The following is a 12114-nucleotide window of genomic DNA, read 5'->3' on the forward strand; positions in this document are numbered from 1 at the left end:
TGCTTGCAGTACTGGAGGTAAATGTTCTTCTGGAAAATTTCCAGAGGGTTCTTTTGTGTCCAAATTACTCTTAGGTAAGTTCTTACGTTCTCCCTGCTCCATGAACTTTTCATTATAACTAGAAACAATCATTCCCATTAAAATTATTAAAATCATTAAAGAACAAGAGCAAAAGATAAAAATAGAGAGAGCACACTTAAACCCAGGAAGCCTGCTGTTTCCTTGAAACAATTGCTTCAGGCCGGTGACTATGTCACGCAGACCCCACTGGGGCTGTCGTGGCACTTCTACCAGACCCGTAAGCCTGGTCTTCTTCTTTTTTTTTTTTGTAATGATTTTGAGTTTTGTTTCACATTGTTCTCCCACTCTATCCAGGATCTCCTGCACTGATACCTTTCCGAGCGGTTGATAGTGGTAGCTGGGCACCATTTAGTCCTTCTGCTCTCGTGGTCACGTAGGCTGAGGTTTGGATGGTCCACTAGTCCCTTTAACTAATTGTTTCCCTGCATATTTTTTTTTTTCATTCTTCTTTGCTCCGGATGAGGAGACCAATTGTTGCATCTAGATGACAACTTTCAAGCAGGGGTCCTTGCCTTCTCCTGACAAAGGATTGAACAGGAGAGGCAACATGTCCACACAAACCAGTTTATTAAACAGACAAGAGAAGGGAGGGGCTTACAAGGGAGAGATGGTGATGGGCTTTCGCCTATGCTAGCCTCTGCTCTCTCACCGAACAAAGGACTTCCTAGGGTTTATAAAGGGTTTTAGTCAGGAATAAGGAATAGGTGGGGATTTCTGGGAAGAAGATGGGGTTATGAAAATCAGGTGCACATGCAGGAGATAGACAGGATGGATTCCACTGTAAAGGTTGTTGAAACAAAGCTGGAACCTGTTGCAAAAGCTGCTGGGATGTTGCCATGACTTGTACTGGGATGTTGTGCATGCGTGTTATCTCTGGACCCTGGTTCAAGTCTCGGCAAGGGATTCCTGTTCTTGACTGCCTCTGGTGAAAGGTGACTTTGTTGGTCAAGTTGAATTTTGCTGTGCATGCTCCACACCTGGTGATCCATGGTACTCCAAGGTTTATCAGCATCCTACAATGGTTAAGCTTGTGGGGCTTTTGAGATATAATTTCTTATCTTGCCTAAGAGCCTGGCTTGCCAGCCAGCAGTAAGAATTATGTGGAAGTCTGAATTTAGGCTTAAATTCCAAGGGTATTTTAGTCAGGGGCCTGTTTGACCTGGTTAGTCCAATTCCTTGCCTGTCTCAAAACAACTCCTCTTTGTCTATGTACAGGTTCCTCGTGATCACAATTATGTGTTCTGGAATTCACATTCTTCTCAATGTTATCCATAATTTGTTATAACCCATACAGACAAATGACTTTGCATAGTCAATAAAACATTGGTAAACATCTTTCTGGTATTCTTTGCTTTGCATTAAGATCCATCTGACATCAGCAGTGAAGTATCCCATTCCATGCCTTCTTCTGAATCTGGCTTGAATTTCTGGCAGTTCCCAGCCAATATTCTGCTTTATCATTATAATTATCTTTAGCAAAATTTGACTTGTGTGTATATTAATGATACGGTTTGATAATTTCCACATTCTGTTGCATCACTTTTCTTTGGAATAGGCATGAATATGGATCTCTTCTAGTCAGTTGGCTAGGTAGCTGTCTTCCAAATGTCTTGGCCTAAACAAGTGAACACCTCCAGGACTGCATCCATTTGTTGAAACATCTCAGTGGGTATTCCATCAATTCCTGGATACTTGTTTTTTTGCCAATTCCTTCAGTGCATCTTGGACTTCTTCCTTCAGTACCATCAGTTCTTGATCATATGCTACCTCCTAAAATGGCTGAACATTGACCAATTATTTTTGGTGTAGTGATTCTGTGTATTCCTTCTATCTACTTGGGTATATACCTACAAATGGACTTGCTGTATCATGGGATATGCATATGATTCACTTTTTTAAGAAGTAATATTTTACTGTATTTTCAGTGAAAGTGTACACAGCAAAACTTGTTCCCATTCACCAATTTCTATACATATTATTCAGTGATGTTGGTTCACATTTTATCAACATTCTCACTATTTCTGTTCTAGTTCTATTCCCATTAACACATTCTCACAGCCCTTCACCCACACCCCAACCTTCTCATCTATGCTTTAGAATAGTTGTTGACCATTTCGTCTTATATAGGTGGTTTTCTAAAACAATCACAGCACTCAAGGGTGATAGTCATTTCTTTATAAGCTAACTTGCTGTTTAGCTAAAAGGTGACTTCAGATGGCATTTTCTGTTCAGGGCTTAAAGAACATTTCAGGGCAATAGTCTCAGGGATTCCTCCTGACCCAGTGAGTCCAGTAAGTCTGGATTTTTTTTCTCCTTTTTGATCAGGATCCATCGATTGTGGTCCTGATCAGAACATATGGCAGTGTAGTTGGGTACCATCTAGTTCTTCTGGTCTTATAGCAGAGGAAGCCATGGTTAATGTAGACAATTAGTCCTGTAGACTGGTTCCTTCTCTAAGTCTTGAATCTCCTTCTTTCTCTTGCTCCAGATTAGCAAAGACCAATAGCTGTATCTTAATTGGACACTTGCAAGCTTTTAAAACCCTGGACACTGCTCACTGGACCAGGACACAGAACATAAACTTTAAGCACTGTATTATTCCAGTTGATCAAGTTGTCCCACAAGACTATGACCATAAGTCTTCAAACCAAGAAAACTACTCCCTTAAGGTGATTGGTTATGCCCCAAAAGTCTCAGTTTCTGTGACTCTTATTTGCTTTAAAGTATATAAATTATATATATACACATACATACATATATACATGATTTGCTTTTGTAAACAGTCAAAGGGGTTGTAGTAATTTACACTTCCACCAGCAATGTGTGAGATTTCCACATCCTCACCAAAATTTTATTTTCTCTTTTTTCACCATTCTGAAGTTATGTAGTGCAGCATGTTGTTGTTGTTGTGTGCCATCAAGTCGGACCCAACTCATAGCGACCCCTCCTTGGGTTTCTGAGGCAGTATCACTACGAAAGTAGATTGCCCCATCTTTCTTCCGAGGAGTGGCTGGTGGGTTTGAACAGCCAGCCTTCTAGTTAGCAGTCATGTGCCTTAGCCACTGTGCTACCAGAGCTCCCAGTAGTGCAGCATAGCACTAGAGTTTTCATTTCTTTTTATTAATTTTCATTTCCTTGATGATGAATTGGGAGCCTTTTCTTGTTTATTGGCCACTATTTTGGTATCTTCTATTATGAAGTTCTTGTTCAAGTCTCATTTTTCTTCCTACTTAAAGGCATTCTTTAATGGATGGATACAAGTTTTTGTCAAATATGTGTATTGAAAATAACTTATCCCTTTCTATATATTTCAATTTATCAATCTTTTCCTTTCTGGTTAGTGCTTTTTCAGCTGTTTAAGAAATCTTTGCCTACTATGAGTTTATGAGTTTTTCTCATACATTTGTATTAAAATATTATTATTCCTCTGTATCTATTGTGACATCCCCAGATACTGGTTGGTCACATCCCCTAAGCCATCCACTTTGGCTGATCCACCTTCCCTTCACTCCTAGGAAAGAACACTGCCCCATGGGCTAAGGATCTGAAGCAAGAAGACTTTGAGTTGCTGTGCCTTGATGGCACCCGGAAGCCTGTGACTGAGGCTCAGAGCTGCCACCTGGCCATAGTCCCAAGTCATGCAGTGGTCTCAAGTAAAGAGAAGGCAGAATTTGTTCGCAGGGTACTCCTCAACCAACAGGTAAAGATACCCAGGGCTTCCTGCACTCCTCCCTACAACTGAGTGCTCAATTTGTTGGTAGAAACACACTGACATACTCTCCCAGTCTCACAGCTTTCTCTCTGGGCAGTAAAAGTGGATTCTCCTATCCCTGCCTCTGATTAAAGTGGAAGGTTTGTTGCTATGTTCACTTCTTGCTCTGGGACTGTTAAGGATAATTAAAAAAACATACCGTTTCCATCAAGACAACTCTGACTCATGATGGCCCCATGTATGTTAGAGAAGAATTGTGCTTTATGTGGTTTTCAGTGGTTGATTTTTTGGAAGTAGATCACCATACCTTTCTTCTGAGGCTCCTCTGGGCAGACTCAAACCTCCAACTTTCATGGACTGGAAAAGTCTCAGACATTTGGATATCTGAAGTATCTTCCTGAGACTCATTTGACTCTCTGAGCAGATTCATGGTGCATCTTGGGCTTATTCAATTACTCCACAAAAGATATCCCTTTAGCTGTTCTTCTGCATCCTTCACACTAGGCTGAGCTGCATGTGGTGAAAAGCTGACTGGATGTAACTCTACCTGACATATGGATTGACCTGAATGTGTGTGCTGAACCTGGGCAGGCTGAGCACTATTTCAGCCTTCCTAAAATTGAGAGCAAACATTTGGAGAACTTATGACCTCCACAGGTAGCCAAACAGGGATGATCTTGATGGGTAGTGGACTCCCTTTATCACATAATTTTAAGGAAACCCCAAAGCCCTGTCCTCCTTTTGCACTATCACATCTCATTCTCAGAGGTGCCCCCAAACAAGTAATACATCACAATTAGACAATGATGATCCACGGAGACAATGATGACCCACTTAATCTGTTGGTAAGAGGCTCACAGTCTTGGACTTTTGAAAAGGTGAGTCCCACACAGGGGCCAGCTGCCACCTTGGCTACAAGGGAAGTATACTAAGGAAATGAAAGGAGAGGAAGTAGGTAGAAATGGTTGAGCATCTGGGGCATATCCAGAGGATAGAAGAGGCAAGGTAGCAAGGGCTCCATGAAAACATACAAGTAAAATGGAAAAGTTAAAAACACCTGGCAGTGGTGGGAGAAGTAGTGATACAGTGGCAAAGTTAAGCTCCTTCTATTTAACAGGTAGGAACTCTGGTGGTGTAGTGCCTAAGGCATTTGACTGCTAACCAGAAGGCTGGCAGTTCGAACCCACCAGCCACTCCGTGGAAGGAAGACTGGGCAATCTACTTCCATAAAGATTTACTGTCTCAGAAACCCAATAGGGGTCACTATGAGTCAGAATTGACTCGATGACAGTGAGTTTGGTTTGAGTTTTTGGTTTACATACATCAAGGAGCTCTGGTGTCAGAGTGGTTGAAGCATTTGGTTCCTAACCAAAAGGTTGGTGGTTCAAACATATCAGTTTCTATGAGTTGGAATCAACTTGATGGCAATGGGTTTTACAGTCATCATCTCACTACTTACTAATTCCATTTACAAATGAGTATAAGGCTCAGTAAAGAATTTGCCCAAAGTCACACAATAGGTAAAAGATAGGACCGGGATTTGAACCTAGTCAGTAACTCCAAGAACCATGCTTTTTGCCATTTTGCTGTGATGCCTCCTAAACTGTGGCTTGTCCCAGGTTTCTAGGAGGCTGGAGCCAAGCAGCAGAGAAGACTTAAGGTCTTCTGATGCAGAATACATAGCTCTGAGCTTCCTGGTGCTCATAGTCACTCACTGTCTGTCTGCCTGTCCCAGGAGCTCTTTGGAAGAAGTGGGTTTGAATATGCAATGTTCCAGCTGTTCACATCCTCAGGCAAGGACCTGTTGTTCAGTGATGACACCCAATGTTTGGCCAACCTTCAGAGCAAAACAACTTATGAAAAATACTTAGGACCCAACTATCTTATGGCTTTTGATAACCTGAGGCAATGTTCAACCTCCGGTAAGTAGAATAATTCATCAAAGAGTCTTGACAATGAAGGTCAAGGTAAATAGGTTTGTATTGAGGATTATTGTATGCCAAGCCCTAGGCAAGGACTGATAGGAATAAAGCCATGGAGGACCTGTGTCTTGCCCCACAGAAGGATTCAAACTCGCCGATGAGGCACTCAGTTACACAATAGCATAAGACACTCTGAAGAAAGGCCAAGTTGTTTGAAGAAGATAGTGAGTGCAATAGAACTTGAGATGACTTGGGAATTGAACATGTTTACATACATATTTTCACTTTTTGCTAATGAAATGAAAATGTATGTGTGAGCACTTGGCTTGAAAAATGACACAGGTATACCACAGATACAGGACCTATTTTCAAATATTTTAAGTAAATACATAAATAATATTAATAGAACAAATAAATAAAGCATATTCAACACTATAGTAGGCCCTTTCCATATATATATATGTATATATATACATATATGTATATATATACATATATGTTGTTCTTGTTGTTAGGTGCCATCGAGTTGACTTTGACTCATAGCCACCCTATGCACAGCAGAACAAAACACTGCCCCTGCCCAGTCCTGTGCCAGCCTCAAAATCTTTGCTATACCTGAGCCCATTGTTGCAGCCACTGTGTCAATCCATCTCGTTAAGGACCTTCCTGTACATATATATACACATGTATATATACATATATACGTGTGTGTGTGTGTATATATATATACACACACACATGTATATATATACATGTATATATTTATATATGAATGGCACAATTGCATTAAAAAGAAATTAATTGGGGGATAAAATTAGAACTAGGGGAATCAAACTGTTGGGAGTGATCCTGAATTTTTGAATTTTTGCATTGGAGATGATGAAAACAGGATGAAAGGAAAATGGAGGTATTCAAAGAAAACACTTAATCTGTTGGTAAGAGAATGTATTTGTATGTTTAAAAAATTTTTTTTAACTACCATTTATTTCTAGAAAATAGGTACAGAATTGTGTCAAGCAAGCACAGAAAGTACCTGCAGGTCTTTCTTTTATGTTCTTGTCCCACAGAACTTCTGGAGGCCTGCATATTCCATGGAAATTAAAAACTGAACAAAGTGGGGAACCCCACAGATGATCAGAGTCTATAAAAATGGTGGAGCCACATTCTCACTGTCCCTGTGTGAGTTGACATCAGTTGTCTTCATAATTCTGTGCTGTAACTGATGAAAAACTTAAATAAATAAAAGTGATTGTGTCTTCTTGGAAAACATCACTACATTTTTATTTTTTTTAAGAAAAACTATTTCTTTATCCTAGAATTGTGCTTCTGAATTTAGTATCTATTAAACTGTACTTTTAAAAAGAATTCTACAGCTCTAGCTTGATTTCTCATCCTATATTTTCCCCAAGAGTGAAGTCATTAAAGTATAATTTAAGCAATAAATGCCTCCAATTAGAGTCTGAATGGTGATTACAAGTGTGGAAAAAAGCATGCGTGGGTGTAGTATTGAAGGCTTACATAATTAAAAGAAAGTATAAGGTATGGTTTTGTGTACTTAAAAAAAATACATTTTAACATTTAAAATTAGTAAAATCAAGTGAAATTGAACTGTTGATTAATTGGAAAATTACTGCAATCATTCGATCTTACTACCTTTTTGCACTCAAATTCCTGAAAGTGTAATGTACACTCATTTCTTTTAAATGAGTTTATCAGAAGTTTTTCCATATATATTATTACAATAATTTTAGTCTATGTGAGTGCTTCAATGTTGAATGGAAATCAAATTACATATTAAAAGTTAGTTTTATGAATATGGACTTCTGCTTCTGTCCACAAAAGGGTAACCAGTACAGACTTGGTTTCCTTCCATAAACAACTTAAAAAAAAAAAAAAAGGACAAAATATATGAAGCAACTGTTTTCCAGTGTTGGACAATAGCAGTGCAGGACTCTAATCTCTGAAAGAAGCAAAGCAAAAGAGGTGAGCAGAATGAGGAACCTACTTTCTGCCTGGAGGCAATTCCCAGACAGTGGCCTATGGAGGGGGAAGGTCAACACTGATTTGAGGAACAGAGATTGGAGCCTGGGGAAGCCAAGGTGGCTGGAATTTGTGGGGTTGAATACCAGAAAGGATGGAGCTTAGCAAAGAAAAACCTCCACCAAATCTGCATAGAAGCCTCCCTGAGTCTTTGTTGAAATACTAATCTGCACTAATGTGTCCAGAATGAAACTGAAATCCATGAGACCAGGCAAAGAATAACTGAGAGACCTATAAACTGAACAATTCCCAGAGCTCACACAGGACTGGGAATCATTTGAGTTCCTACCAGTCAGCATAAAGAGAGACCTTGTTGAATACTTAAGGCTTTTATTCTTGGAAGAAGGCTAAAATACTCCTAGAATAACGGTTAATAGATGACTGCACTTCCAAACCAAACCAAACCAAACCTGTTGTCATTGAATTGATTCTGATTCATGGTGATCCCATGCATTACAGAGTAGAACGGAGAGCCATAGGGTTTTCTTGGCCATAATCTTTACAGAAACAGAAAACTAGGGCCTCCTTCCACAACACCACTGAGTGGGTTTGAACTGCTAACCTTTTGGTTAGTAGACCAGTAAAAAACATTTGTGCCACTCAGAACCTGGGTAGTCAATTATCTTTTAAAGAAGTTTAAAAATGAGAAAGAAAACTCTTTAATATTTATCCACATATTTACTATTTTTTGACTTCTTCATACATTTGAGTGAGCTAAAACAGATTTTAGTTGTTTTGTGGGTCTGATCTTTCTGGAAAATCTTCATTTCTATAGAGATGTTATTCTGGTTCATATATATATATATATATATATATATATATATATATATATATATATATAGTAATTTCATATGAGATTTGATCTTTGTACTTTCTGTCACTCAGATCTTTGAGGAAAATGGCTTTCTTGAATTTTCAGAATAAAGCTAGGATCATGATAGATTTCCTAACTTCACAGATATCTGTCTTCTGTTATTTTTGTGTAGTGTTCAAAAGCATGGTGGCTTGCTTTCTGGGAATTCCTGGTTCTGTTGCCACGCACTCTTTGATCTAGAGCTTCTTTTTCCTTCATTGTTTACCCTTCCTGCTCAAGTTTTATTTGATTCCAGCAACGCCTCCTGCTCCAGATTGAGCCAGCCCTTCAGTCCTTTATACTGTGGGGCCCTTGTAGCCATCAGTGTTATAGAGGGTAGAACCTTGCCAATTTTATGTGCTTTTCTAAAATTGGTCTGTATTTTTCAATAAAATACCTGTTTGATATATTGACATCTCCCGTCCTTAGTCCCTTCAAATGATGCACTTTTCTTCTCTCTTCACTGCACAGGTACCAATACAACATAGGTCTTGAGGCTGATGGTGATTAAGGGAAATCAATCCAGTCCAATTCTGTTCTGATTACTTTTGTTCTGACTCCAACTGCAAATTCAGTACTTCTTCCTCTGACCCTAACCACCAGAGCTAGGTCAAACTGATTTCACAAATTAAACAACACAGTCCTCTCCAGATGGACCATTTTTTCTAAGACTTCAACTTCCAGCCACAGCTTGAGGGCCTCCAGAGCTCCAGTGGCATCATTAGTGTTGATATCACACAGTGTGGTAGCTCATGGTATCACCCCCCCGGACTTCCTCTCATACCAGATCATACAGAATCCTTAGCAATATTTATTATCAATTTTAATCATAGAATAATATGTGATAAATATAGTTGAAAACTGCTTAAATGTAGTATTTCTTAGATTATATGAATACTAATAACAAAATTCTTTTGTAAAATCTTTCTGCACTGAATTACATTATTAGTTACAACATTATTAGCAACTGAGTTGAAGCCTTTTTTTTATTTTTCTCCTTTTTTTCCTTTAATTGCTGCTTCGTTTTCAAAAAAGTTATTGATATAAACCAAACGAAATTCACTGCCATTGAGTCAATTCTGACTCATAGTAACCCCCTTTGGGCTTCTGAGGTGGTAAATCTTTACAGAAGTAGAGTGCCCAGTCTCCCTTCAGCAGAGTGTCTAGTGGATTTGAACTGCCAACCTTTGAGTTAGTAGTCATATGCCTTAGGCACTATGCCAACAGAGCTCCGTAGTTGTTGATATAGGGTCACAAATACTACTTACCACAATATTGTAGGTAAAACACCAGAAAATTTGACAAAATCAGTGACTATTAAAACACTAGCAGCAACAAAAGGAATAGCATGTGCTTGTAGTGTGTGCAGATGAAACCACATATTTTGAAGCATTATTGTAATTGAGTGATAATGACAGCTTTGACCAGAATGCATTGTTGTTGTTGTTATGTGCCGTCGAGTCGGACCCAACTCATAGTGACCCCTCCTTGGGTTTCTGAGGCAGTATCACTACGGAAGTAGATTGCCCCATCTTCCTTCCGAGGAGTGGCTGGTGGGTTTGAACCGCCAGCCTTCTGGTTAGCAGTCAAGTGCCTTAGCCACTATGCTACCCGAGCTCCCTAGAATGCATTAGAAGGTTTAAAAAGTAAATTAGTGTGGTAGTTAAGGTTGTGTAACAAGTTGGCTGGGCTGTGATTTTGAGTGGCTTGGCAGTAGGATGTAGTTATTCCTCATGATGAAAGTGGACATGGTGCAAACACCTCCGTGGTGTAATCTGCTGTGAGCAGTTAATCAGTTGAAGGAGAGTTGTCTTTGGGGTGTGGCCTGCTTCCAGTGCATGTAGAAAGAATCCTGCATTTGGTTGAATCTTCGTCTCCAGTTCTTGGACTTCAACCAGTGGCCTGCCGTGTTGCTTGCCAATTTTGGAATTGTTACCTTCACAGTCTGTGAGGCAACAATCTGCCATTTTACCTGCCAATCTTGGATTCATCAGCCTTAGCAGCCAGCAGCTGCGTGAATCAGGAGACATGTCCAGCTTGCATCACTGGGCCTGGAAGGCAGAGCTGAAGACCAAGGTCAAGGGGCTTTCACCCAGCCCTTACAGTCAGCACTCTGAACTTGGACATCTAGCCTAGTCTTCTCCTAGAGCCAGTGCTCTGAATTTGGACTTCTAACCTCCTAAACTGTAAGAGAATAAATTTCTGTTTGTTGAAGCCATCCACTTGTGGTATTTCTGTTATAGCAACACTAGAGAACTGAGACAATTGGCGTAGAATTTTAGCATTGTAGGTATATTGATACATGTAACTGGGCTTATGAAAAAATGTTATGTTATAACTAACTACGGGGATACTTTTATTAAAAAATAATATATTTCTGCTTAAATAGTGCACAAAGTTTTTATAGACAGTCATTTTTATGTCACCCCCTCTGACAATGTCACCCAGTGCAGTCTGCACCCCCCCTAGTGATGCCACTACAGAGCTCCTTCACTTCTGACCTGTTAAAACCAAACCAAACTCACTGCATCAAGTTGATTTCAACTCATAGCAACCCTATAAAACAGAGTAGAACTGCCCTACCGGGTTTTCAAGGCTGGAAATCTTTATAGAAGCAAACTGCCTCATCTTTCTCCCACAGAACAGCCGGTAGATTTGAATTGCTGACTTTTTGGTTATCAGACCAATACTAGCAAAAATGGCATAGGGACAGTATCTGACCTCCTCTAACTTCATGAGGAGAAGAAAGAATCATTATTTGTATCAATAGCCCAAAGCTGATTTCTATGAGGTGGAGGTCAGACATGACTTCACCCTCCAACCTTTTTACCAATTCTGACAACTGCCCATCCTATGGCACTTTCTACTCCTCTGCTGGGTTTGATAATTTATTGCAATGGCCACACAGAATTTATAAACAATACTCATGATTTGGGGGTTTATTAGGCCAGTAACAGTTTACAGTCCAGGACCAGAAATGACTCAGGATACAGTTCTTCAATCAGGCGCTCTTTTCAGCAGTGCCTGGAGACACACCTCTGTCTGTCCCTCAGCCTCTAAGCCCTGAAGCTCCTTGGCCTCTGCCCTGCTAGAGTAAATATTACAAAGCCCTTTTAGCTCTGCCAATAAGTGCCCAGAGGCACCCACTCCACTGGTAAGCCTCGGACCAAAGCGCTCAGTTCGAGGAGCTCCATGGGTTGGCAAATTTATCTCCACCAAGTGCCTGGAGGCACACCACTCGGCCAGCAAGCCTTTCTTGCTCTACAAGTCTGGAAGTCCACTACGCCATCTCCTACCATTTTCCTGGTTCTGCTGCTGCCATTTCTCTGTCACTGCTTCTCACTGTCTCTTGACATCTCAGCAAGGTGTTACAACTCTCTTTCTGTCTCCTGGGTTGAGGAGGTTCTCACCACAGGGATCCTGGGTCTAAGGATGTGCTCTGCACCCATCTTTTCTTGGTGGTGGTAGTCAGGTCCCCCCTTTCTGCCCCTGGGATGGCTCATTTT

The 12114-nt window shown here is 40.2% G+C and overlaps 1 protein-coding gene across 1 annotated transcript in view; it reads left to right on the forward strand.

Moving 5' to 3' along the window:
- Positions 1 to 6817, forward strand: part of LOC103194130 (inhibitor of carbonic anhydrase-like) — an 82377-nt gene extending 75560 nt beyond the window's left edge. The window contains exons 16-18 of the mRNA XM_007937493.1: positions 3597 to 3781; positions 5529 to 5715; positions 6783 to 6817. Coding sequence (XP_007935684.1) covers positions 3597 to 3781; positions 5529 to 5715; positions 6783 to 6817 — 407 coding nt within the window. The remainder of the gene's footprint in view (positions 1 to 3596; positions 3782 to 5528; positions 5716 to 6782) is intronic.
- Positions 6818 to 12114: the final 5297 nt, after the last annotated feature.

This window comes from Orycteropus afer, unplaced genomic scaffold (assembly GCF_000298275.1).
Source record: "Orycteropus afer afer isolate SDZICR_OR568_19922 unplaced genomic scaffold, OryAfe1.0 scaffold00003, whole genome shotgun sequence".
NCBI lineage: Eukaryota > Metazoa > Chordata > Mammalia > Tubulidentata > Orycteropodidae > Orycteropus > Orycteropus afer.